The sequence below is a fragment of the Eptatretus burgeri genome, chromosome 8 (assembly GCF_056783735.1).
Source record: "Eptatretus burgeri isolate ZD-2024b chromosome 8, Ebu_testis_v1, whole genome shotgun sequence".
Classification (NCBI taxonomy): Eukaryota; Metazoa; Chordata; class Myxini; order Myxiniformes; family Myxinidae; genus Eptatretus; species Eptatretus burgeri.
The window spans coordinates 8,508,217-8,533,722 of record NC_140968.1 but is presented as its reverse complement, the minus strand read 5'-3'; the positions used below and the strand labels follow the sequence as shown (position 1 = coordinate 8,533,722).

General features: G+C 44.5%; 2 protein-coding genes across 2 annotated transcripts in view; both read right to left on the bottom strand.

Moving 5' to 3' along the window:
- LOC147021048 (uncharacterized) overlaps nt 1-21,224 on the bottom strand; it is a 160,643-nt gene extending 139,419 nt beyond the window's left edge. Inside the window, exon 1 of the mRNA XM_085893571.1 lies at nt 21,146-21,224. The gene's annotated coding sequence lies outside the window, so the exon portion shown is untranslated. The remainder of the gene's footprint in view (nt 1-21,145) is intronic.
- The window catches only part of LOC147021047 (uncharacterized), a 77,024-nt gene that overhangs the window by 44,530 nt on the left and 6,988 nt on the right, over nt 1-25,506 (bottom strand). Inside the window, 1 exon segment of the mRNA XM_085893561.1 lies at nt 21,146-21,578. Within this exon segment, the coding sequence (XP_085749687.1) occupies nt 21,146-21,578 (433 nt within the window).

Genomic DNA, 25,506 nt, shown 5'->3' with positions numbered 1-25,506 from the left:
CCTCGCCTAAACAATCATTCATTTTTTTTATTTTTTTATTTTATTTTATCACATGAGAGCACTGAGCGAAGTTACACTCCATCCTCTGGATCATCGCTCTTGCCCAACACTCTTCCAGTGATCTGGGGAGGGAAACAAAAGGTTCCACAAAAACACAACACTTATACTTTACATTCCTACTCTAAGGCTTAACGACACTATTCATGGGATATTTACACTTGACCGCCTCCCCCAGTGGATGCTAATAGACCCAGAGTTACCTGGGGAGCCAATTTTCAAATTTGCTTGCCCCAAAATGATGCGGACATCATGCCCTTGCTGCACATGTCAAGTTGTGCGGGATCGAGTGGGACTCGCACATCTTCACAACACTCACACCATGGTCATCATCACATTTCTAGGTCATGGTCCCCATTTTAATCATGCAGGCTGAATCCCGCCGTGGCCGTGGGGTGGGTTACCACAAGATGATGGGGGCATCTCAGGTGCAACCATGCCCACAGGTAAGCTTTAGTCCAACCCGGACGTTTCTCCGCCCCGCTCCCTTCGATTCCCTCCCCCCTGGTAGCCATCAGCTCTAATCCCGTACAACACTCTGGAAGGGGTCTCACTGGCTCCTCTGGCCTTCCTGGGTCGCCAAGGTCCTACCCGCCTTGGTCGCCCAACCAGACCCTCTCCCAGTTGCCTCCAGAAACTGTCACCATAAGCCACCAGGTGGCGAATCGCCTTGAAGGGGGTCGCAATTCCCGCTCACCGTGAGCTTCAGCAATCCCTGTGGACAAGCACATCATCCCCACCCACAAAACCCACATGACTCCCCCACCCCATTCGGCCTTACATGTGACACCTGCATTTCTAACACTTCACCGACCATGACCTTCCCTGTTACCACACCATGTCCAATATAAAAAAAATCAATGTGTGCACCATACATTTCACTTCTTAACTTGAAACAACTCACACAGCACTTCTCCTCATCCGATCCACGCACCAGCCATTGGACAGCCACTCGTGCCCGCTTGGTTACCGGTTACCCATTGTCCCTATTGTCACTCTAAAACCCAGCAGAACTTACAAACACATGCCAATTTTCCCACAATTCACTATTTTTCACCAAAGGAGGCACTTCGCCACAATCTCAGCAGCCGAGCATGGCCGTATATGCTCAGCCCGATCTAGTCTCCCCAACCCCCGACAGTGATCTCCGGACCCGACCTATGAAAGGGCATCTCGGATAGACCTGGCGGTTCAGCAGGAGGATTCACCCTCTCCGAGTCTAAAAGTCTGTTGGAGGGTCCCTCCATCGCCGGGTACCGGCAATATCGTTGCACGTGTCCTCTTCGCCCGCACCGGAAACAACTCCCCATAAAAGCCCCCCGTGAGTATCGGTGAAATGTCTCTTCCGGTTCCGGACCCCCTCAGCCATAATCGAATTGCTCTATTGGCTGGGTTGGACCCCGCCGCTTTGGCGCACTAACTACCGGATTGCCCTTTATCAAACTTGACAGTTTCTGGCAAATTTCCTGAAACATTTGGGTAATGCCAATTTCTCCCAGCCCCCCTCCCTGATCCTGGATCTCCGCCTGTCGGATCGTCACCGATGACCTCTCTGGAACCCGACCCTGCCGACTCCACGAGGCCAGCCTGGCTGCGCACTCGGCCGCTCGGTGAACGGTGGGTGGATCCTGAAACTCCACTAGCACTCGGACCTCAGGGTCAGGAAAAGCAGCTAAAAATTTCTCGAGTGCCAGTCTGTCCCATGCCTCCACTGTAAGGTCCCGATACGCGATCTTAACTGATTGGTAAATGTCCTGTGCTAGCTCCTGCACTGTCTCACCTGGCTTTAATTTGCGGTGCTGGAGCTGGGCCCGCACCAGATCACAGTTCGCTGCGAACCCAAACCGACGGCTCAACGCCTCGCAAATGTGGGAGCTGGTCAACATCCCCTCCACGATCACGTTTAACACATCTGCGGCTGGTCCCCGCAACGTTGCCACCAAATTCCCTGTACGTTCCCGCTCATTCCACCCGTTTAGTCGGGAAATACACTCAAATTGCGTCAGAAAAGCTTCAAGGCTCCCTGACCCATCAAAATTTGCCAGGGGGATCACTTTTACGGTGGCCCGCTTCTCAGTTTCTCCCTTGTCGGAATCCAGCCCAGGGATCAAACACCCTTGTGGCTGCGTTTCCAATTTCGGAGCCCACTGTGGCCGCGTTTCAAATTTCGGAGCCCACTGTGGCCAAAGATGTTTTGTGGTGAGGGTCTCATGGGTCAATTTTGCCTCCTGTTCCAAATGTTGAATGGACCGATTCACCTCTTCCCGCAGGATCTTCTGGGACCGCACAATCTCCTCCAAGGCTCCGTCGCGAGTTTGTTGCTGCTCCTCAACCAACCCGGACACTCTACTTACAAAAGACGGCTCTACCAGGCCTTTATCCAAGACTTCATCTTGGCTCATAATTTTATCTTGTTCGTCCAAACGAGCCTCCAATCCTTTTACCTCCTCTGCCAAATTCATCCCTTGCTTCCTCAGCTCTCCCCACTCTTCTACATGCAGCTGCATACGAGCATCCACATAGGCACGATGACGTTCCAGTCTTTCATCCACTTTATCAACCCGAATGTTCGTTGCATCAATTTCATCTACCAATTTTTTCCGTATATTTTCCCCCTCCAATGTAATTTCTACCTTTGTTTCCTCCAATCTATCCTCGAATTTACTGTGTATTTCCCCCAATTGAACATCCACACACTCCTGCATCTCAGTTTTCATTTTCTCCATCTTTTCCCCCCCAATTCATCTCTCATTAAATCAATCCGTGCACCCAACTGTGCCCCCATTACCCTCAATTGATCTGTCATTTCTGCCCTCTGTGCCACGAATTGATTTGCGATTTGTGCTGTCATGTTCCCTATTAAACGTTCCAACATTGTCTGGATCGTCATCGCGCCAGTTTCCGGCGCTGCCGGCCCCGCTACGGGCGATGAAGCACGGTCCACGCTCAGAATGGGGGAGGTTCCAACCCTACCCCCGTCTCTCCCTCCTTCCCCCGACTCGCTGCCAGACACGTGGCCTTCCTCCTCAAACATCTGCACATCCGCCATGGTGCAGAAGTCCCGTTTGCTGCCAATTAAATTTAATTTGAAAAATCCCGCCAAAATTTTCCCGCGCTTTTCTGTAGTAATTTTATATTCCAATTCGTGGCGAGATTTCAGTACTGGTATATTCTCCCGATACCAAATATAAATTAGAGGGGTTCGAACATCCAACACCCTGACACCAATGTGACGTCCACGGGACTTGAACAGTTCCGCCAACGTAGAATGAGCCGAAACGATCAGGTCAGGTATGGGAGCATGTGCCAGAACAGCACGTCGCTGCGTCCACTTTCCGCCGGTACTCCAGGGGCCTCCGTCTGGCCATCCTCCAGGCAGATGCCAGGCCCATCCCCATCTCCTTGAGATGATGGTCAACCTGTTGCAACCATGAGGCACGTGGTCGACCCACTGGCCTCCTCCACTCATGAGACTCCCTCGCTGAGAGAATCTGGTGAGCAGGATCAGAGTCAGGAAAACGAGCCACATGTCCATACAGCCGCAACTGACGCTCACGGACTATGCAGGTAACAAATCTCATCCGAGTCTCTCTCAGCAACCGCTCGTTGGACACAAAATCCGACCAGCGATAGCCAAGGATTCTCCGAAGAGACTTGGTACCAAAGGAATTAAGTCTCCGTCTCAGATCCTTGGTCAGAGTCCAAGTCTCGCACCCATAGAGCAAGACTGGAAGTACCAAGGACCTGAAGACTCGGACTTTCGTCCTCCCGCACAGGTACCGGCAGCGCCACACCCCATGATCCAGTGAATCCATGACTCCCCAGGCCCGACCCAGACGTCTATTGACCTCTGACTCGCAGCCAGCAGAGACATGAATATCACTGCCAAGGTAAGTGAATCTCTCCATGACCTCAACATCCTCACCACAAATAGACACAGACAGGACAGCAGCATCCAAGATGTCACCGAAAGCCTGGATCTTAGTTTTGACCCAAGAAACCCGTAACCCAACGGCTCCGACTCCTCATTAAGCACCTCGAGGGCCCCCAAGAGGATGTCTAAAGTCTCCGCAAAGATGACTGCATCATCTGCAAAGTCAAGGTCCGAGATCTTGACATTCCCAAATGACGCACCGCAACTTGATCTCTCCGACATCCTCCCTAGAATCCAGTCCATACAAGTGCTGAAAAGTGTGGGGGCAAGTACACATCCCTGACGAACTCCAGTAACAACTGGAAATAGGTCAGAGATGGTACCACCACACTTCACAGCACTCTCAGTACCAGAGTAGAGTTCAGACATCAGATCGATCAGTTTTGGTGGCACCCCACGAAGACCAAGAATCCTCCAGAGGACATCCCGATTCACTGAATCAAACGCTTTACAGAGATCAACATAGGCTGCAAGCAGCCCCTGCCGAAACTCTCGTCTGCGTTCGGTGAGGACACGAAGTGCAAGGATACGGTCAATCGTTGACCTCTTTGGTGTAAAGCCTGACTGCTCTGGACGCTGGTGCTCAAGCAGATGGTGGCGAACCCTATCGAGAATTATCCGAGAAAAGACCTTGCCTGGCACTGAGAGCAGCATCACCCCTCGGTAGTTGTTGCAGTCTTGGCGATCACCCTTCCCTTTCCAGAGAGGGACAACAAGGCCCCTCTTCCAGTCAGTTGGGATGATGCCTGTGTTCCAGGCAGAGCACAAAACTGCATGCAACGACACGAGTGCAGCATTTCCACCAGCCTTGAGAAGTTCGGCATGGATGCCACAAATCCCTGGAGCTTTGCCCCGTTTCAACTGGTTCACCGCAGCCCGTGTTTCCACAAGCGTAGGTGGACCACAGTTGATTCGAGGGTCAGCAACAGGGATTGTAACACCCTTGACGTCCAACTCGACAGTTGGGGGATCAGCCTGGTACAACCGCCCAAAGTAACTGGCCCAGCGGGCCTTCACTTCAGACTCCTCTGTCAAGAGCCTACCACTCTCTGCTCGAACTGTAGTGCTCCGAGGGATGGGCTTGGATGAACGTAATGCGCGAATTCCCCTGTAAGCGGGACGAGAATCACCTGTCCACAGGTGATGCTCTGCCCCCTCACAGATTCCTCGCACATAGGCCTCCTTGTCCACCCTCAGTGCACGTACAGTTTTACGCCTCAGCTCCCTGAACAGCTCAGCTCTGCCATTCAGCCTGGCCCTGCGACTCTGGTCAATGGTATCCAGTGTCCCTTGAGAGACAAAATTCTTCTTTGCCCTGCGGTGAGCTCCAAGGCATCCACCGGCAACATCAAGGACGGTGGTCTTGAAGGCGCTCCACAACTCTTCAGGACCCCCCAAAGCACCCAGACCCCCCAAGTGTCCACTCAGCCTGTTCGCAAACTCCTCAGCTACTCTCTCATCCCTGAGCTTGGCAACATCCAGCCTCGGCTGGGATGGTACCATTCTCCAGGATTTAAGGTGCAGCTTTGGAGTTGCTACAACAAGCCTGTGGTCAGTATTGAGGAACCGAGCACTCCGGTAGACCCTGCAGTTCTGGATCATCCTCCAACGACCGTCAATGAGGACATGGTCAATCTCCTTTGCCACACCGCCAGCGTTGGAATACCAAGTCCAGCGATGAGCTTGTGGGCGCTGAAACCATGAACCAGCCACCCTAAGTCCATGACTTCTTGCAAAGTCAAGGAACTTAGTGCTATTCTGGTTCATAGTTCCTGACCCATGGGGACCAACACACACCTCATAACCGTCCCTATCAGTTCCAGTCGATGCATTGAAATCTCCCAAGACTAGAAGTGTATCTCGTCTGGGGCACTGATCAACCACAGACTCGAGTGTGGCGTAGAATGCATCCTTCACGGTGAGATCACTCGCCTCAGTCGGAGCATAAACAGAGACCATGGAAATGACACCTAAGGAGTGACGAATCCTTAATCTCATAATACGCTCGTTGACCGGTGTTACCTCAATTGTCATTGGGGTCAGCTTATTGGACACAGCTACAGCAACTCCTTGGGTATGGTAACCATCAGAGCGACCAGACCAATAGTAGGTGTAACCACCCACCATTATCTCGCCGCAATCCGGTCTCCGAACCTCAGAGAGAGCTGCAATCCCGATGTCCAAACGCTTGAGCTCAGATGATAACAGAGACAGGTGATCATCCTCTCTTAGGGATAGGACATTCCAGGCACCCACCCGAAGGGACCGCCTCAGGTTAACCCAAGGAGACCGCCGTCTGGTGGACGACACCTCAGCACCACTCCGACACACTCTCCCGCAATCTGACCCAGGGATGTTACCCCGTGGTTTCCCTCCTATCAAAGATTGGGGGTCCCGAAGGCTTTGCCCCAATCCCGTCATCCGGTGAGCTGCCCTGCGAAGGGAAGCTGCACAGGAGGTACTCCCACGGAGTGGGTTTTCAGATTTTTTTGCGTTTTTACGTTTTGCGGAATGAAGGGTTTTACGGTGGCCGGAGTGCAAATCCTGCCACCAACCTCCTAATAAGAAGTGACACAACTGCAGGAGGACATCCGCAGACACAGTTGGGCACTAGATATGGATGGCCGTTGGCTCACAAGGAGCTCCTCCGCCCTGAGATGGGTTTATTTATGGAGGAGGTTTATTTATTTATAACCCAAAGATGGCGGTTCGAATCGCTCTAACGCAAACGGGACGAGGAAGGTGGCACGAGTCGCTTTTCACTGAGTTGATAACGTTTATTCCTCTAACCAGAAATAACAAGACCTGGCAAGAAGAGGGATCCGGGGCGATTCGACGAGATGGTGTGGGATCGGGCGTGGGGAAAACACAGACAATTCCAATGAATATACAAATCTCAAACCCTCTCAGGTGCCAGGTACACACACACAGACACAGACACACACAAAACGTAGCTATTCCTGGTGGTCAGGCTGGACCGTGGTGTGGACGCAACAGTCCCTGGATTGGCGTCGGACGAGCTGGCCTTGCTCTCGTCAGGGGGGCAGGAGAAACCGTGGTGCTGTCGACCTCCTGGTGTTGGCTCAAGTCCGCTCAGCCGCCAGGGAACCAGTTCTGGCACCAAATTGCGAGCAGGAGAGGGAGGCAGGTCCGCCCGCCGTTCGACCCCGTACTCCGAGCCAGCAGAACCCCAGAGCTAACCAATGTGAGGCACGAGGCTCAGCAAGGCTACAAGACACGATCAAACCAGGGCCGAATCAGCACAACAACACAGCACGCTCCCAGCACAACAACCTCCACCCCAAAAAAACGGTCTTTCTCTCCCGATCTTCTTCCTCTTCCTTTTCGACCCGAACAGAACCTTTTTTATCCTCCCATCCTCGTCACTTCCAATCGAGCCGTTTTATTGGCCCAGCGCCGTCGCCTTCCGCCAATCGTGATCACGGGGCGGAGCCATCCGCAGCACTGTCCTGTGACGTTACGGCAAGCCTCCAGAGAATACTAAAAGGGGTTTACGCAGACACACTTACCCTATCACGTGTCCCTATCTAATTACGTGACAATTATCATTTCCCCCTTGAAGAAATGGACATTTACTAGACAACTTATCACCACTGAATTGCTACTTATTACATCAAGATCCTGGTAAACTCGAACAGCATGGCATACCTAATTACCCTTTGAATGCATACCCCCCCCCCCTCAAACATAACAATATTAATCGGACAAGTGCCTCCCAAGTTATGGCCATTCATTTACCAACCAATGACAAGACACATTGTTGCATGGGCGTGGCCGATGGGGGAAGGGAACCACAGCCACAGTCCCCATTACGGGTTACAACGGACGGACTTCTGGAGAGTGATGACTTAGTGTATTCTAATAATTTCTCGATTTCTTATGCGCATTTATAGATAAACACAATGCCCCAAGTTATGATCGTTTTCATCTTAGACGGTGCATAAATTTCGGTAACATCAGTGAGCTGGTATGCTCCGAACCAGGAAGTATTTTTTTTTCTCTCTTCTCTTCTCTTTTTGTTTTTCCTTGCGATGACATTGCGAAAAGGCAAAATACATTGGCGCCAATTGAATAACTGGCCATTAAAATGAAATTGTGAATAATCGTGACTGCGATATGCAAACTTCCGGGCCACGCACGTACGGGCACGCGAGAGTGAAGAAACGGCCTGTGTGGTTGTTTCTTGCTCGCAGTTTGAATATTTATTTATTTATTTATTTATTTATTTATTTACGGGCACGTACTCGTACATCAAAATAGGGGTTTTTGAGGATGCTCAATTCAGAAATTTAGCCTAGAAAACTGGGTATTTGTTATTTTTTGAGTTATTGGCGATTTTAGGAAGAAAATACTTGCGCGGAGAGGCCCATGGTGTCCAACACAAAATGTCATATGACTGCACCAACATATATTATAGTAGGCCTACATAAGCCCGGTTTCTTCTTTGTAATTTGTTGCAGAAAGAGAGATTTCCTACTATTTACAGGCATATGTGTCAAGCAAGCACTGCATCAGTCAGGGCACCTTGACGCTGTTTTGCTGAAAATTATCTGAATTGTGGAAATCCAACTGCTTCATGATTTTCAAAACTGATTTTGTAACAGAGAACAATTTTTTCAGGTCTTTCTGCATGATGGTGGTGGTGATGGTGCTTTTTAGAAGTAGATGCACGTGCATGTGTGTGTGTAGATCAGAACAAAGGCTTCAAGTTTCGACATGTGAGCAGAGACGTAAGTGCTTCAGAATTTTGAATATATATATATATATATATATATATATATATATATATATATATATGCCAAATCTTGTGGTTATATGTGACAGATCTGCTTTCCAAAACTTAATTCATCAAGTTTAATTACAGGTACTTCTTGTGGTTGTGGTGGTGGTGGTGGTGCTTAATTTGTCTGGTGGCTGGTGATGTAGATAATTTGTCGTGTACCTGTACCCTGAATGAACAATGTGTGGAGAATGTGTGTTCAAATTCAAGTATGGAAAAGATTGTGAACAGGAATCAAAGGCTCTGCAGAAAAACAGTGGACTTGAGAGAATCTTGTCAATTGATTGATCTTCTGTGCGAGGACCTCATCAAGCACAAGGATGATTTCAAGCGACATCGCCTTGTCATCACTGGAAGCCGTCCTGTTCCAGTTGAGCTGTACAAAGGTCTGACAATACAGAGAAGAGATCTGGAGACCACCCAGGAAAAGGGTGACACCACCATTCTACATCAGCTGGCAGTTGTCAAACCACAGTCAGCCATAGTGGTGGCAGACAGACATCTTTATCTTGCTGTGCCACTTCCGTTATCTTGGGAAGATCACTTCACAGGTGTGGATGGTATCACTAATCAGGGGTCGGTCAGTGATTGACATCAATGCATCTGTAGCCAATAATGAAGAGATTATGGAAGATCTTCTAATGCATGGTTTGTCAGGATGTGACACAGTGGCACCATACTTCGGAATTGAAAAGGGAGTTGCCCTCAGAGTTCTAAGGAGACAAAAACATTCCCTCAGTTTACTTGGTGACATCACAGTTGAGCTGAAAGATGTAGTCAATGTCCATGCTTCGTCCTTGCATACTATGGTGAGGAGGACACTGATTCAGCAAATGATGCTAGGTACAAACTGTGGATGAAGAAGGTGAGCAAGAACATCGTCAATGCTCCCAAGCTCCAGTCTCTATCCCAACCGATGAAGCCCTCTGTCAGAATGTGGCCCGGGCTCACATCCAGGTTGCAGTCTGGAGGAACGCCTTGGAGCCAAACCCACCAGCACTTGACCCAGCAGCCCACGGGTCGTACATGGAGGATGGATCTCTGAGTGCAGTCATGCTTCCTCCCAACACTGCACAGGCTCCTGATGCTCTGCTCAAGGTTATCCAATGCTCCTGCAAGGGTGAAAAACCATGCAACACACGCAGATGCAGCTGCTGCAGTTCAGGCATGACTTGCACAGTGTTTTGCCATGGCGAAGGAGACGATGAATGCTGGAATCATCACACCAGGATAAATGATGCAATGGTGGAAAATGACTCTGATGATGAATATTGAGAAGCATATGTTTATTTGTTCGAGTTTGTTCAATATTTTGTTTGACTGTCTGATTGTTCAAATCATTGAATTGTTACCGTATTTCAAATGACTGCATTTCATAACCATGTTTTATGAGCATATATTGCAACAGGTTGAAAGATTATAATCAGGACATGATTGAAATTATTGTTTTATCACAGATATTGTGATTATGTTACTTTCATAATTAGTATGGTTTGAAAAGGTATGTGATTATAATGATTGTAATGATTGTAATAGTTCAACATGCTGGTTCAACTTTGTCATTATCGGCTTGCCTCTTATTTGTAAATTTGTGTATGTAACTTTCAAAAAATGGTATTTGTAAATTTTGAAATCTTTTCTGAAAATAGTTTTGAATTACAATTGCACGAGTAATTACTTTTAAGTTTTGTTAACATGTCTCATAAAACCACATTTCATGTCGTAAACGAACTAAGATACTGTTCTCCGACGTTACTAAACTGGTACTCAGGTTATCATTATGGACATTTATGGAAAAATTATTAAACATACCAGTTTCTAGTACAGAAATTTGGGTTTCTCACCGATTGAAACCCCTATTTTGATGTATCACATGCTTCTCGAGCATAATTTGAGGGCACTATAGCAGCATTTCTATAAGCGGAAGCCATTTTGGCCAATATCTTGGATTTTTCAAATTGCCCAAGGGTGAGCGTTTCACACCCACCCAAGGATGTTAACTTAGACCCGATACTAAAATAATCCACAGAGAAAAAAAACTTTATCAGAGACTTTGAGGTTAGGGTAAAATTTCCAGTTTGGCAGACAGACTATTATGGATGAAGCTTAAGAAAGAAAAGATAAGACCATCTGTAATATGCAAGGAGAAATTTGTATTTTTTTCAACAACCCTAAAGATGTAAATCCTGATGAAATAAAGGATGTTAATATATTGGGTGAAATGACATTTCGTTCAGTAGTAGTTAAGGATCATTTTAAAATTACCTTTAATATAAAAATGTTGTAGTTGAATCTGGGAATGAAAAAAAAGTACATAGATATCGATGGTAATGTTTCTACTAATTAAATACGAGTCAATATTCAACTGAAGATTTTGAAGATCATGAAAGTTTGTGTTCAAATGTATGAAAATATAGATGATTCCAAAGATGAATTTTAGTTTAAGTAAAGTTTTACTTTATAAATATGCTAGATTTTGAGCCTCTTGAATTCCCTGATTCTCCACATGACAAATTTGAGAATTGTCCTGCGTGTGAAAAACGGGGATTAAACACAGAGTCAAAAGCCGAGCAACAATGTATATTCTGTGATTATCTTCTTATTAATGAGAATAAAAAATATAAAAAGGAAAATAATTCTTTTAGATTTACACCAAAAATGAATTACTTTACAAGATTGATTAGAGAAATGAATGTAAAGTACGAGGGTGATAACACACCTTTCCTTACAAGGGAAGAAACTGAATGCATTAGAGAAATGTTCAAAGGATTGTTGTTATATATTATTCACCATTGTCATTTTCAGGGAAATATCAACACATGATATTGCATAAATAAAACAATGGATTATCTTGAAATTAAACCTAAACTTAGGATAAAATATTGAGTTTCTAAAAAAGCTAATAATAAATTAAGTTACGTGTTTTCCAAATATATAAAAGAATGATTTTTTACCCATTTGGGAAAATAAGATAAAATTTAACAATCATAAAAATCTTCCAAATTCATTAAGATGTCTCAGAGTTGGTTCAGGCGGATGCGGAAAAACCTGCTCACTTTTGAAAATGCTCCTGACTCCCAACTTTTTCGATTATGATAATTTAATAATTTTCACAAAGTCGAGTTTTCAACCAGAGTATCAACTCCTCTCACAAGGTTTTAATGCTGGTCTTCAAAAAGAAGATACAATCGGTACATTTGAACTTTAAAAAAACCTATATGATAAGAACATTGAAGATATAATACAACTATTTTGCGATACACAGAGATGTAAAAAGAAATTAAAACCGATAACTTGTATTCTTAGTGATAAAAGGGATGATATGCCGTCTCCCCAAGATTTGGATAAATCAAAAAAGAACCTCGTTATCTTTGATGATTGTGTTAATGAGAGAAACCAAACGGTAATGGACAGCTCTGACACAAGAGGGAGACATTCTTCTTGTAATTGTATTTATCTTAGTAAATCGTACTTTCAACTTCCTCGTCGTTCCATAAGAAACAATGCTAATACTTTTATTTTATTCAAGTTAAATTCAATAGATACAAATAACTTTTGGAGACAGTTGTTCGACATTATGCAGTAAAAAATAATTTGTGGATTACATGAAGCACACGACTGAAAATTATAAATATATTGTTGTGAAACAAGATGATATATAAAATGATATTTTCCAATAAATAAATGGATGCAAAAGAAAGACCAAGAAGATTTAAGGAACATCAAGAGTTAGTTTCAAAAGTCGTAAAACAACAGGAAGACATGAAGAAGAAACGCAGACAGAAACTAACGGGTGAAGAAGCATTTGAAAGAAAACAAGAGAAAATTTTTAAACCACTTTTAAAAACTTCCCAAGAAAAAATTGTAGATGTTTCCACAGTTCCCACAGTGGAATGTACTCCTAAAAAATTTCAAATGTTAAAAGATATTTATCAAATGATGGAGGAAGAATTGGAGCATAAAAAGGAATTAGAATATGATGAAGGATTATTTCAACAACTGGATGAGATTAATCACCACCCTGATTATATTGTGAATGCTCTTCAAAACAATGAATATTCAGCGGAATCAAAAACCAAAGCAGGACTCATTCCAACAGAACAACCAGCAATATTTCATCTTGTTCAAGAAAAGGTATTGATATTTAATGATAAATTCAGGTTCTTGGGGTCTGCTCAACCTCCTGTTAAACAAACCCCCAGATAAATTTTTCTTCTCACAAAAGATGGAAGACAAGCTTCAAAGTATTTTGATAAACCATTGGATAAGGAAAATAATGATGATAGAGTATACATTGATTTGCGGAACTCTGTGATTATAGGGATTGTCTTTCTGGTAAACGTCGCAAGAACGAGAAGGAGAAACACATTATTTTGCTTTTAGAAGGCTTCGTTCAGGTGTTAGTTTTCTTCCAAATGATCCATCACAATTAGTTAATAGACTGTTATTGTTGTGAGTTAATAAGAAGGCTGGAAATAACAATTGTTTTAATGAAGCATCAGCCATTTTAGACGAGTTGATGAACATGAAAATAATTAATAAATCTCAATATAAAGACATTTTATCTCATATTAAATAAGATGAGAAGTACAATCCTGAGTTTTAATTTCACATGCGACCACACATCTTCATTCCCATAACCACTACAACTTGAGCAAACAAAAGAATATGAGGCATCTTTATTGTCCATGGAAACTTAAAAATACCTTATTTAATATAACTGAGAAAAATGACAAGTTCAGTTATAATCTGGGAAGTGGATACAAAACGATAACAGTCTCACCCGGAGCATATGAGATTTCTCAAATATCTTCCGAAATTGCTCATCTTATGAAAGAACAGGGTGATGAACCAAAAATATTGTTATAGATATTCAAAAACATACTCCAACATCAACGATTAAACGTAAAAATAACTACAAGGTTGATTTCACAATAGATAATTCATTTAGAGAGTTATTGGGTTTCTCCTCAAAAAAGATTGAAACTAATGGGACGATTTACAGTGATAATGTCATTCAAATATCCTCAGGAATAAATTCGGTATTAATTCACTGTGATTTGATTGATGGTGCTTATAATGATGGAATAAGAACAAATACAATATTTTCATTCAGCGCATACTCAACCCCAATTGGTTATAAATTCAAGATGGAACCCAAAAATCTGGTTTATCTCCCTGTGTCAGGAAAAACCATACACAGAGTAAATTTTAGGATAACTGACCAAGATAATCGTATGATTTCTTTTAATGGAGAAGTTATATCCATCAGAATTCACCTACGTGAAGTTTTCCAATAAATAAATACGATGGTTATTGTGAGGAAAGACGAGTTGGGAGAATAAAAAAATAATTACAGGGGATGGGATGTTCCTTTCCCCATACTACAAGGGTGAAGGTATGTATCTTGGTAGAGGATACCATAAACCAAAGAGACAAAGGGGTGTAGGACATCACTTTAGAGGAGATGGGATAATTGATACTCTATTGGGTATTGGTTCAACTATTCTTAAACATAAAGACTGAATTGGTTCAACTGCTTCTGCTGTGGGAAATGTAGCAGGTGCTGTGACGGGCATAAAAGATGCCAAAAAGGAATTTCATAAATTACAAGCAATAAAAGAAATTAAGAAAGGCAAAACTCAGTTGTCTCCCCAAGAACGACAGAAAATAATTCAAATACTTGGGTCAGGGTTTCAAAAGTTTTAACATCTTTTTTCCTAAATAAATACAAGTATGGAAGCAATGGATAGTATCTATGATTTGGATGATACCATTGTCATCTCAAACTCCACTAAAAAAGAATATTACTTCAAGGTAAATGCAATAACTGGAACAGAATGGAATGCAAATGGGACAAAAAGTTTTTAAATAAATAATCAACAAACTTATTTGAATCTCGCCGAAAGTTTCTTGTTGTGTAAATTTACATTCACCAAGGCTGGGAATAACACAAAGGCGACACTCGTAAATGATTTCTTATGGAAAATGTTTGATAGTGTTCGTTTGTGCATTGGAACACAAGAAGTTGAAGCGGTTCATTATGACTCTGCTATATCTGAAATGATGAAATTTACACTATATTCATTCAGTGATGGAATAGGAAAGGGGTCTGTCGAGGTTTTATTTCTGATATGTCAACGGGAACAAACACAGACCCTCCATATACTCAAAGGAAAGCAATGTTTAATGATGATACAAAAGCAGGTAATAGTTTTACTGTGGTAGTTCCTCTTAAAGGTATATTTGGATTTTGTGATCATGATAAAGTTCTGTATGGTCTTAAAATTAGATTTTAACTCCAAAGGAATGATAATGAAAATAGATTACTTTTTGGTGTTGGTAATGCTTTTGCTGATCAGAATTTGTAATTGATGAAATGAGTTGGTAGATAAGTGAATATACTCCTAATCATAAAACAGAAAAGATGTTTAACAGAAGACTTAACTCAAAGAAACCACTCAGTGTATCATACCTCAAAAGATGTCAACACATTAAACTCAACCAAACCACTTACACGTGCAATTTGGGTGTTCTGGAAGGAAAGCCACGATATCTGTGGATCATTTAAAAAAAAACAGATGGCTACACTGCAACAGATAAGAATACTGCATTGAGTGATAATGCTAAGGTGAAACAACTTCGTGTTTCTCTCGATGGAACATTTTATCCATGAGATAGATTGGAAATTAATTGGAAAAAAATGATCTTGCTGAAGCATACAAGTCTTACCAAAACGTGTGTGAAAGTAATGGCAATAAAGAACCTATTTTGGATATGACAGCATTTAAAAGTATGCATACAATCTATGCGTTTGACCTGAGTGCTCAAAAGGAAACTATAAAGTCGAATCGAGTGGATACTTCCCTATACATTGAAAGAGGAGAGCGTGAAGAAGTTGATGCATATTGTTTGCTTTTGGAAGAAACAGAATTACAGATTAATACAGATAATGGTGTTATGATTAGTCTCACATTTTTTTTTTTAAATAAATGAGTGGTAAAGTACCAACTGGGGTATATGTTTATCAAATCAATCTTCATAAACTATCATCTTGTGTTCAAAATCAAAAGTCTTGTGTGATTAACTTTAATACAATTCAGAGAAAAGGAGCAGTAAGAATTGATGTTTTGCTCACAAGATAACAGGTTAAACTGGAGGGGGAGCACTCGGTTGAGTGCAAAACCTCCGCCGCCAATACTGCTGGGTCACTTAAGTAAACTTGATGTCCTATTCATTGTCGGTCAAAACGGATCAGACTCGACTGAACCACGATTGAATAAACTAAACTCGATCGACACGCATGTAGAAATGCCAAAAAAAAAAAAAAAAAAAAAAAAAAAAAAAAATCGAAAAATTTTGAAAAAAAAAAGTTGAAAAATTTGTTGTTTTTTTCCTCGAACAAATTATTTTTGGGGGGTTGAAAATCACTTAAAACATGTAAAAATGCAAAAACAAAAATTCAAATATTTCTTCAAAATGGTCGCCATAGCTGCCATATTGGACTTTAGACCAAGTCCAAAATTGAATGGCATGATCCTTGGACCATACCGAATCCCCCCACCAAGTTTCGTCGAAATCCGTCCAGGAGTTTTTCCGTAATACTGTTCACAAACAAACAAACAAACAAACAAACAAACAGACAGGGGTGAAAACAGTATCCTCCGTCTATCTTCGATGGAGGAGGTTAACTAGAGGGGGAGCACTCGGGAGAGTGCAAAACCTCTGCTGCCAATACTGCTGGGTCACTCAAGTGAATCTTATATCTTAGTCATTAAATATGATGTCAACAGTGCTGACAGTTATTGTTATTTTCTCTAACAATTATTTTGGGGGGGGCAGGGGAGGGGGGGCTGGAAATCACTTAAAACATGTAAAACTGCAAAAATAAAAAAAATTTCTCAAACAATTTTTTTTGGGGGGGGGGTAACAATTTTTTTGGGGGGGGTTGGAAATCACGAAAAACATGGAGAAATGCAAAAAAAAAAATTTCTTTTTTTGGGGGGGTAACAATTTTTTTTGGGGGGGGGGTTGGAAATCACTTAAAACATGTAGAAATGCAAAAAAAAAAATTCTCATTTTTTTGGGGGGGGGGGGGCAAGTCCAAAATTTAATGGCATGATCCTTGGACCATACCTCACCCCCCTACCAAGTTTCGTCGAACTCCGCCGAGGAGTTTTTCCGTAATACTGTTCACAAACAAAAACAAATAAACCAATCTCACCCGCAGGGTGACCCGTATCTTTCCAAAAGGTGACCACGTGTGACTTCTTTAAGGTCACACTGAGGTGAACAGAGCTGCTGTCCACCAGGAGCGACTCCTTGAGGAATATCTGCCTACGAGAGATTCCGATGAGAATCGTTCTACAGAGTAACCATGAAAAATATGCTTTTTCCTCATAACGTCACCGAATGACGTCATGTCTCAAGCTTGACATATCTAGAAAGCACTCATCGAGGTGTTCAATTTGAGGTACTACACGATATGGTTCCTAAAACTTGAAAATTTGACCTTGGGGTCAAATATGTTTGACCTCAGGCACTAACCATGAAGGTCAAGGCCGATCGCCACCAAAAATTAATCAGCTGAGTGCCAGACCATGAACTATATTCCCATGAAGTTTGAAGACTATTCTGTCTTCAAATCAAAATTACTCAAAAAAATAAGGGTTTCGTCGACTCCCCTGATTTGCGACAAAGTGACCTTTGACCTTTGACCTAGACCTTCAAAATTTTATGCGCTGAAAGGGACCTCTATTGGCCTCTGATATGCGAAGTTACAAAAATTTCCAATGATAACTGTGCTCTGCAGAATTTTTTATACGTGATTACAGACAAACAAAAAAACAAAAAAAAAACATACAAGCTGACTAACATATCTTGCAAAAACTTCAAAACTTCGTTTTGGCAAGATAACAAACAGCAAGGGGTGAAAACAGTAACCTCCATCCATCTTCGAAGATGGCGGAGGTTAATGAAGGGTTACAATCACTGCACGGTACTTCATGAAAAGTTGACAGTACGTTGAAAGAAATGAAGAGCTGGTAAGGTAATGGCAAACCACCCAGTGTCAGCCTTGCAATGCAGCCAAGGACCTGCCTTCAGGCAGAGTATGCAATCAATCAACTCAATCTGTTTCTCTGATATTTTTCCACTCACAATTGTTATATTCTCGAATTCTCGTCTCCTTTGATGATGTCCAATTCTGGCATGGATAGCGTGCCTCCATTTCTGTCTTTCACGTTTCTTCTTCCACTTTTCAAATTTCTCAATTTTGTCTGACAATACCGATGTGTTTATTCGACTTATATGGTCTGTCTACCTCAAATGAAGCAATCAATGTGAACCTTTACTCGAGCATGACACCATTTTTCCTCGGTTTCTGTGATATGTATTGAGGTTCAATCAATTCTGTCTGAACATTTTGCCGTGTAGGTAGAACAACATAAAGCATTAACTAATATAATCTTCATTTTGCATGCAGAGAGAGACAGCTTGATTAGAAAGTGAACACAATCCGCATCATGCACAATTGGCACAGGTTCGGTGCGCCGCGCTCGATGGCACAAAATGGCTTCCAAATGAAAGTTGTTGCTCCTCCTTGTGCACAGGGACTCGATTGGAAACACCACCCCACCCCCCAAATGTGTAACACTCCATATCATTTGGATAAACACCCCCAACACTCTCCCCACCCACCACAACCCTCATGTACTATTCCCATTGAAGAAAACGTTTCTTCCTTTGAAAATGTATTGAAATGCTTCTCCTCCCTTGTTTCGCTGGAATCAGCACCCAACATGGTCTTCTTCTTCTTCTTCAGCACAGGCACATTTTGTAAACCTGTCTCTCATGGAAATGCTGCTTCTGTCATCCCTCCTCTGGTTGCTGCAGCTCGACCTTTCTACGTGCCTTGAACAAAAATGCCGCCCACCCATCCGACGATATTCATCTCAGAAAGTTAAATGTGGGAATCTTGGGAAGTTGTTTGCAAAAGTCGTTTGCACGCAACAAACAAATCCTGTTCACATTCTTTTGCAGTCAAACCCCTCCGTGTCACTGCTCTGCCAAACATCGACTACCAGCCCACGTTCTTGCACGTGTCCCACTCTTCAGCATCGCGACACTTCATGTCTCTTATTTCTGCATTCCCTTCATGCCATCCTCTCCAACTCACCCCCTCTCAGCTCACCTCCCCACTCTTCCTGCCCCTCTCAGTTTACCTCTTATCTGATCCCATCCCACATTCAGCCAATCCTGCTCCATTCCAGCTACAACTTCTCAGCCTAAGCCCACTCAAAACCTTCCACCCTCTCGCTCACTGCTTGCTTCGAAATTCAAAAGCCCACAACTTCTAAAGTTCCAACGTGCTTCTAAAGCCCACAACTCCGTGTTTGCTTCTAAATCTTGTGTCCCAAACCCATCGCTTACTGTACCCACTTCACCCAGTCACATTCAGCTGTTACTGGACTCTGTGTACTTTCTTCTTGAGAAGGTGGAGAGCTTGCCATCAAACCTCGACTGAGATTCTGCAAAAAGTCCAGACGGCATCAACCCACGTGTCTTCAAAACCTACTCTGCTGCTCTTACTCAACCACTCTCTTGGTTCTATTCACCCTCTCATTTGCTCAAGGTCATCTGCGATCTGCTTGCAAATCAGTTACCGCTCTGCATGAAAAAGGTGATGGAATCCATCAGCAAGGTTATGGAATCCATCATCGCTTCAGACATTAAATCCTTCCTCTTCTCGAATCATCAATTTGGTTTCAGACCAGATCACTCCACCCTGGATACACTGCTTCTGCTATCTCAACAATGATGGAGATCCTCAATGCCAGACATGAAATCAGAGGCATATCCCGAGACATGTGGCATGCTTTCAATACGGTCTGGCACCCTGCCCTGCTCACAAAACTCTCTTCCTGTGGTATTGAAGGCAATCTCCACTCATAGCTCGCAGACAACGTGTGGCCCAAAATGGAGTTCTCTCATCCCCTCTTCCTGTCCAGGCTGGAGTTCCTCAAGGTAGCGTTCTGCGACCTGTTCTTTTTCTGGTTTTCATCAATGATCTGTCCGACTCGATCAAAATCCTCTTTATCCCTCTGCTGATGACTCCACCCTCTGCTGTACTATCTGTCATCCCTCAGATCGCCAAGCAGCAGTCTCTACAGATCTGGATAAAATTAAAAACTTGTCAAACATGTGCAACATGTCTTTCAATCCTGACAAATCTCTCAATCACTATGTCTCTCCACAAGGACCGTCTGAACCCACCCCCAACAATCCACATTCTCAACAATCCTCTTGAAGAAGCCTTTTCATTCAAGTTTCTTTGTCTCTCCAACTGCCACGATCTTTCCTGGGAAATCCACATTTCCAAACTGGTCTCCAAGCCAGTCGCTGACTGGGCACCTCCGTTGTGTAAAGTCCTTCCCAGACCCACCTGAGCTCCTGACCACATGCAAAGATTTCATCCTCAGCATGATGGAGTATTGTTCTCCCCAATGGGCTGGTGTTCGTGCCTCTCACCTTTCTCAGTTTCACGCTGTGGAAGCCAAGTCATTGAGAATCACTGGTCTCTCCCGCAGTGAGGCTGAGTCTTTGGACCTCTTACTCACTCTCTCACCGCAGGCAGGTTGGTGGTTTTTCTCTCTTCTACTGTCTCCTCTCTAGTCTCACCCCCCTCGTTCTGTCTGCGATATGCCACCCACCCTCCCAATATCTTTCCGAAAAGTGCTCACGGTGTCCGCCAGCAACCCCCTTCTGGTAAAACTACCAAAATCACCAATCACTGCTCATCTTCCCTCTTTCGTTTAACTTTTTTCTGCCTTTGGAACAAACTCCCACACTCTCATCAATCCCACACCTCCCTCCAGGTCTTCAAAACAGCTGTTCACCACCACCTCCAATCTTCCCCCATTCAAAACCACAATCTTTTCCACCCCGTTAATCCAACAGAAACCCACCTCCTTCAATCCAATTCCCTGCTTTCCTTCCAGAAAGTTCCCTGTCGTGTTAGGTTCTGAAAGTCCCTGTGGTGTCCATCTTGTTTACTGCATATTCCCCACCTCATCCCTCTCCCTTCCACCACTCTCCAAAAGTCTGTTTTGTGCTTCCCTCTCCCTCCCCCCCCCCTTGTCTCCTGTCCACCTTGTGAGTTGCGTGTTCGCTCTCAAACGAGTCTCGACAATGCATGCAAAAAACAAATATTCAATGGGGATCCAGAATCTAAACGTTTTAAACACAAAATTGTTCCAAAAGAGATTCCTTAAGTTAGAAGAAAAAAAAACACATTCATGGTTGAACATCAAGGTCTTTCTTGACATGTTCAGGTGTATAAAATAGTGACATACCAGACTCAGGTGTTAATCCGTCATCCTGATCATGGAGGTTGCAGACATCACTGAAAGCGATTCCCCGGAAACCAGGAATATTTTCCAGCTGCACATTTTGGAATCCAATAAACTTTTTGCAGAAACTGGAAAGTTCTCGAACAACATTCTCCAAGTTGAGGAAAAGATTTCCCAACAGAGAAGAGCCTGCAAGCTGGACAACCTGCGGTTTCAAAAAAGATTCCACAAATTTACAGAAGTCGGCATACATTGCAAATTTAAATTTCTCTTTGGCGAGAGAGAGGAGCTCTATTCGCAATGCATCAGAGTCTGTACAAGCTCGAAGAACCTTCTGGTTCTCAATTCCAAGTACATCGATCACGACTTGGGCTGTTTCTGCTCTCAGACCATGTGATTGGAGCCATTCCAAGAAGTTGTCCATTTCACCGATGACCTGCCAGGGACACAATGCTTATGTAAACAAAGGACGAACAAACTTTCGTTCCAATCAATGCAGGGTTTTGCAGTCAGTTTTTGTTCCAATCAATCAACAAACAAACAAACAAACTATTTGTTCCAATCAATGCAGGGTTTTGCAGTCAGTTTGATCACCCCATGTGGGCTGTCAGGATGGACTTGAGGCAGGCACACTTGTCCCAGAGTTGTCCAGCTTGGGTTTGAAAGCCGATACGGCAATAAACAGTTTCCGTGGTGTTTCACGGATAGGGAAAGGGATCATTGTGTGTGCCGTCCTTTGGATGAACGTTCAACTGGGCATGAAAGATCCCATGGAATCTTTCTTGAAGAGGAGGTGAGCTATCACTGGCACGCTGGCCAAATTCCAAATTTTTCTTGAATATACAGGGGGCACCACATCAGTGGCACAGCCACACTCACAGCAATGATGCAACCAGCAGTCAAAACAAACAAAATAAAAGAACCAAAAATGAAAGTGCCACCCCACCACTCCTACCCTCATTATCGTTTCATCAATAAGCATATAACACTGAACAACAAATTTCAAAAAATTCTTTTTACTGGAGATGTGTAAAGTGATTAAGACTAATTTGGGTACGCTGATTTCAAAAATCATAACCGTTTTGCTGTATCACGTCAGGATTTTCAGGAACAGAAATATTCCCATTGCCTGGAAGTCAGGATTTCAATGAAATTTACATATGTCTTTGACATGTCTATTTCGTACAATTGTTGTTAACTTGTGTTATATTTCTTTCTTTCAGATAAAGATGAGTAGGCGTTCCTGTACCAATCATCCTGACAACTTCTGTTATGTCTGTGGTCGGTATACCAAAAAAGATCAACAGCGAAGTATATCTACAGCAGTGAAAATGAAGGCCGCCTACTTTCACTACTTCGGGTGTAAGGTGGGGGACCAAGAACAGAGCTGGGCACCACACATCTGCTGCACAAGCTGTCACACAACCTTGACTCAGTGGTTGGTGGGCAAGCGCGCGAGCATGCCATTTGCGGTGCCCATGATATGGCATGAGCCGCAGAATCATCATGATGATTGTTATTTCTGCTGCACAAGCATCGCCGGCTTCAACAAGAAGAATAAAGGTCACATCAAGTACGCTGACTGCGTCTCTGCTCGTAAACCTGTGCCTCATGATGACGAGAACCCCGTTCCAACACCTCCAGCTGATCAGAACATAGCTGTAAGCAGTGGTGAAGAGGATGGTGATGATGAACCTTTTGAACCCGACACTCAAGAATCACACCTTCTGAACCAGGGAGACTTAAATGATCTTGTAAGAGATCTCTCGCTGTAAAAGGCGAAGGCAGAGCTGCTTGGATCAAGGCTGCAGCAGTGGAATCTACTTGAACCTAACACCAAGATATCCTTGTTCAGAGCACGTCACAGAGACATGGCTGAGTTCTTTGAGATGGAAGACACGATGACATTCTGCAGTGACATCAACGGTCTGTTGAAAGAACTTGGGTGTGATCACGATCCTGCAGACTGGCGCCTCTTCATCGACTCGGGGAAGAACAGCTTGAAGGCTGTTTTGCTCCACAATGGCAACGAGAAACCATCAGTCCCACTGGCTCACGCGTTCGGCATGACAGAGACCTATGAGACAATGCGGCAGCTGCTTGATTCCATCAAGTACAATGACTTCAACTGGCACATCTGCGGAGACTTGAAAGTGGTGGCGCTGTTGTTAGGGCTGCAGTCAGGCAACACGAAATACATGTGCTTCCTTTGTCTCTGGGATAGCAGAGACGACAAGAATCACTGGACGAAGAAAGATTGGGAAGAGCGAAAAGAGCATGTACCTGGTCGACACAACGTGAAGCATGTCGCCCTTGTCGACCCAGCCAAGGTTTTCCTTCCACCACTCCACATAAAGCTCGGCTTGATGAAAAGTTTTGTACGGGCAATGGATCTGAATGGGCGTGGGTTTTTATACCTCAAGGAAAAGTTTGGCAACACCTTGTCGGAGGCCAAGATCAAGGCTGGTGTCTTTGTTGGACCGCAAATCCGACAGATTATGAAGGACGAAACTTTTCCGACAACTCTAAACCCCAAAGAGCTGGCAGCGTGGAGGAGCTTCAAAGCTGTGACGGACAACTTCTTGGGGAACGAGCGCGCGGACAACTATGAAGAAATAGTGCAGCAGCTGCTGGAGTCCTTCAGGAAACTTGGCTCCAGGATGTCCCTGAAAATCCATTTCCTACACCAGCACCTGAACTTCTTCCCTGACAACTTGGGAGCAGTCTCGGACGAGCACGGCGAGCGATTCCACCAAGAGATTTCACTCATGGAGACGCGTTACCAAGGGCGGCACAACCCGAACATGATGGGCGATTTCTGCTGGTTCCTGCATCGTGAAACTGACACAGAGCAGCACAAACGCAAAGCCAAATGCCTAAAGCATTTTTAATTACATTCTAGTGGAGTTTTTCTGTAATTTCTATAATTTTGAAGCATTCATGATGAAATAAATGAATAAATGAATTTTTGTAAATTTCATTGAAATCCTGACTTCTAGGCAATGGGAATATTTCTGTTACTGAAAATCCTGACGTGATACAGCAAAACGGTTATGATTTTTGAAATCAGCGTACCCAAATTAGTCTAAATCACTTTACACATCTCCAGTAAAAAAATTTTGTTGTTCAGTGTAATCAATGTCCATGGACAAAAACAGAAATGCATCAACAGTAACACCATGACGACACAAAACAAGGACAAAACAAGGATAAACCAAGCAGAAAAGTCATGGAAGGGAAGAACCTCTTAATCCTTTTCTTCTTTCTCATTTCCCTTTCATGGACACCCAGCAGGATTGAATGCAAAAACTGCGAAAAGGGCAAAGGAGCTCTCTGTGAGGGCAGGCAGCGGTGAGGCGACGGTGAGGGCAGGCAGCGGTGAGGCGACGGTGAGGGCAGGCAGCGGTGAGGCGACGGTGAGGGCAGGCAGCGGTGAGGCGACGGTGAGGGCAGGCAGCGGTGAGGCGACGGTGAGGGCAGGCAGCGGTGAGGCGACGTGAGGGCAGGCAATGGTGAGGAGACGTGAGGGCAGGCAATGGTGAGGAGACGTGAGGGCAGGCAGTGGTGAGGAGACGTGAGGGCAGGCAGTGGTGAGGAGACGTGAGGGCAGGCAGTGGTGAGGAGACGTGAGGGCAGGCAGTGGTGAGGAGTGTGACCACTCGTCATTTTCATAAATGTAAGGTGAGCCAATGTAAAAAGCCAAGAATTCACAAGGTTCAGGAAAAGCGATGATAATAGAAAACCTATGGAAAGCCAAGATGCCAAGGTGAACAACGAATAGCCAAGATCTTGTGAAAAAAGACAAGGAGTGGTCACACTGGTGGTGAGGTAACGTGAGAGCAGGCAGTGGTGAGGCGACAGTGAGGGCAGGCAGTGGTGAGGCGACAGTGGTGAGGCGACAGTGAGGGCAGGCAGTGGTGAGGGGACCGTGAGGGCAGGCAGTGGTGAGGCGACGGTGAGGGAAGGCAGTGGTGAGGCGACGGTGAGGGCAGGCAGTGGTGAGGCGACGGTGAGGGCAGGCAGTGGTGAGGCGACGGTGAGGGCAGGCAGTGGTGAGGCGACGGTGAGGGCAGGCAGTGGTGAGGCGACGGTGAGGGCAGGCAGTGGTGAGGCGACGGTGAGGGCAGGCAGTGGTGAGGCGACGGTGAGGGCAGGCAGTGGTGAGGCGACGGTGAGGGCAGGCAGTGGTGAGGCGACGGTGAGGGCAGGCAGTGGTGAGGCGACGGTGAGGGCAGGCAGTGGTGAGGCGACGGTGAGGGCAGGCAGTGGTGAGGCGACGGTGAGGGCAGGCAGTGGTGAGGCGACGGTGAGGGCAGGCAGTGGTGAGGCGACGGTGAGGGCAGGCAGTGGTGAGGCGACGGTGA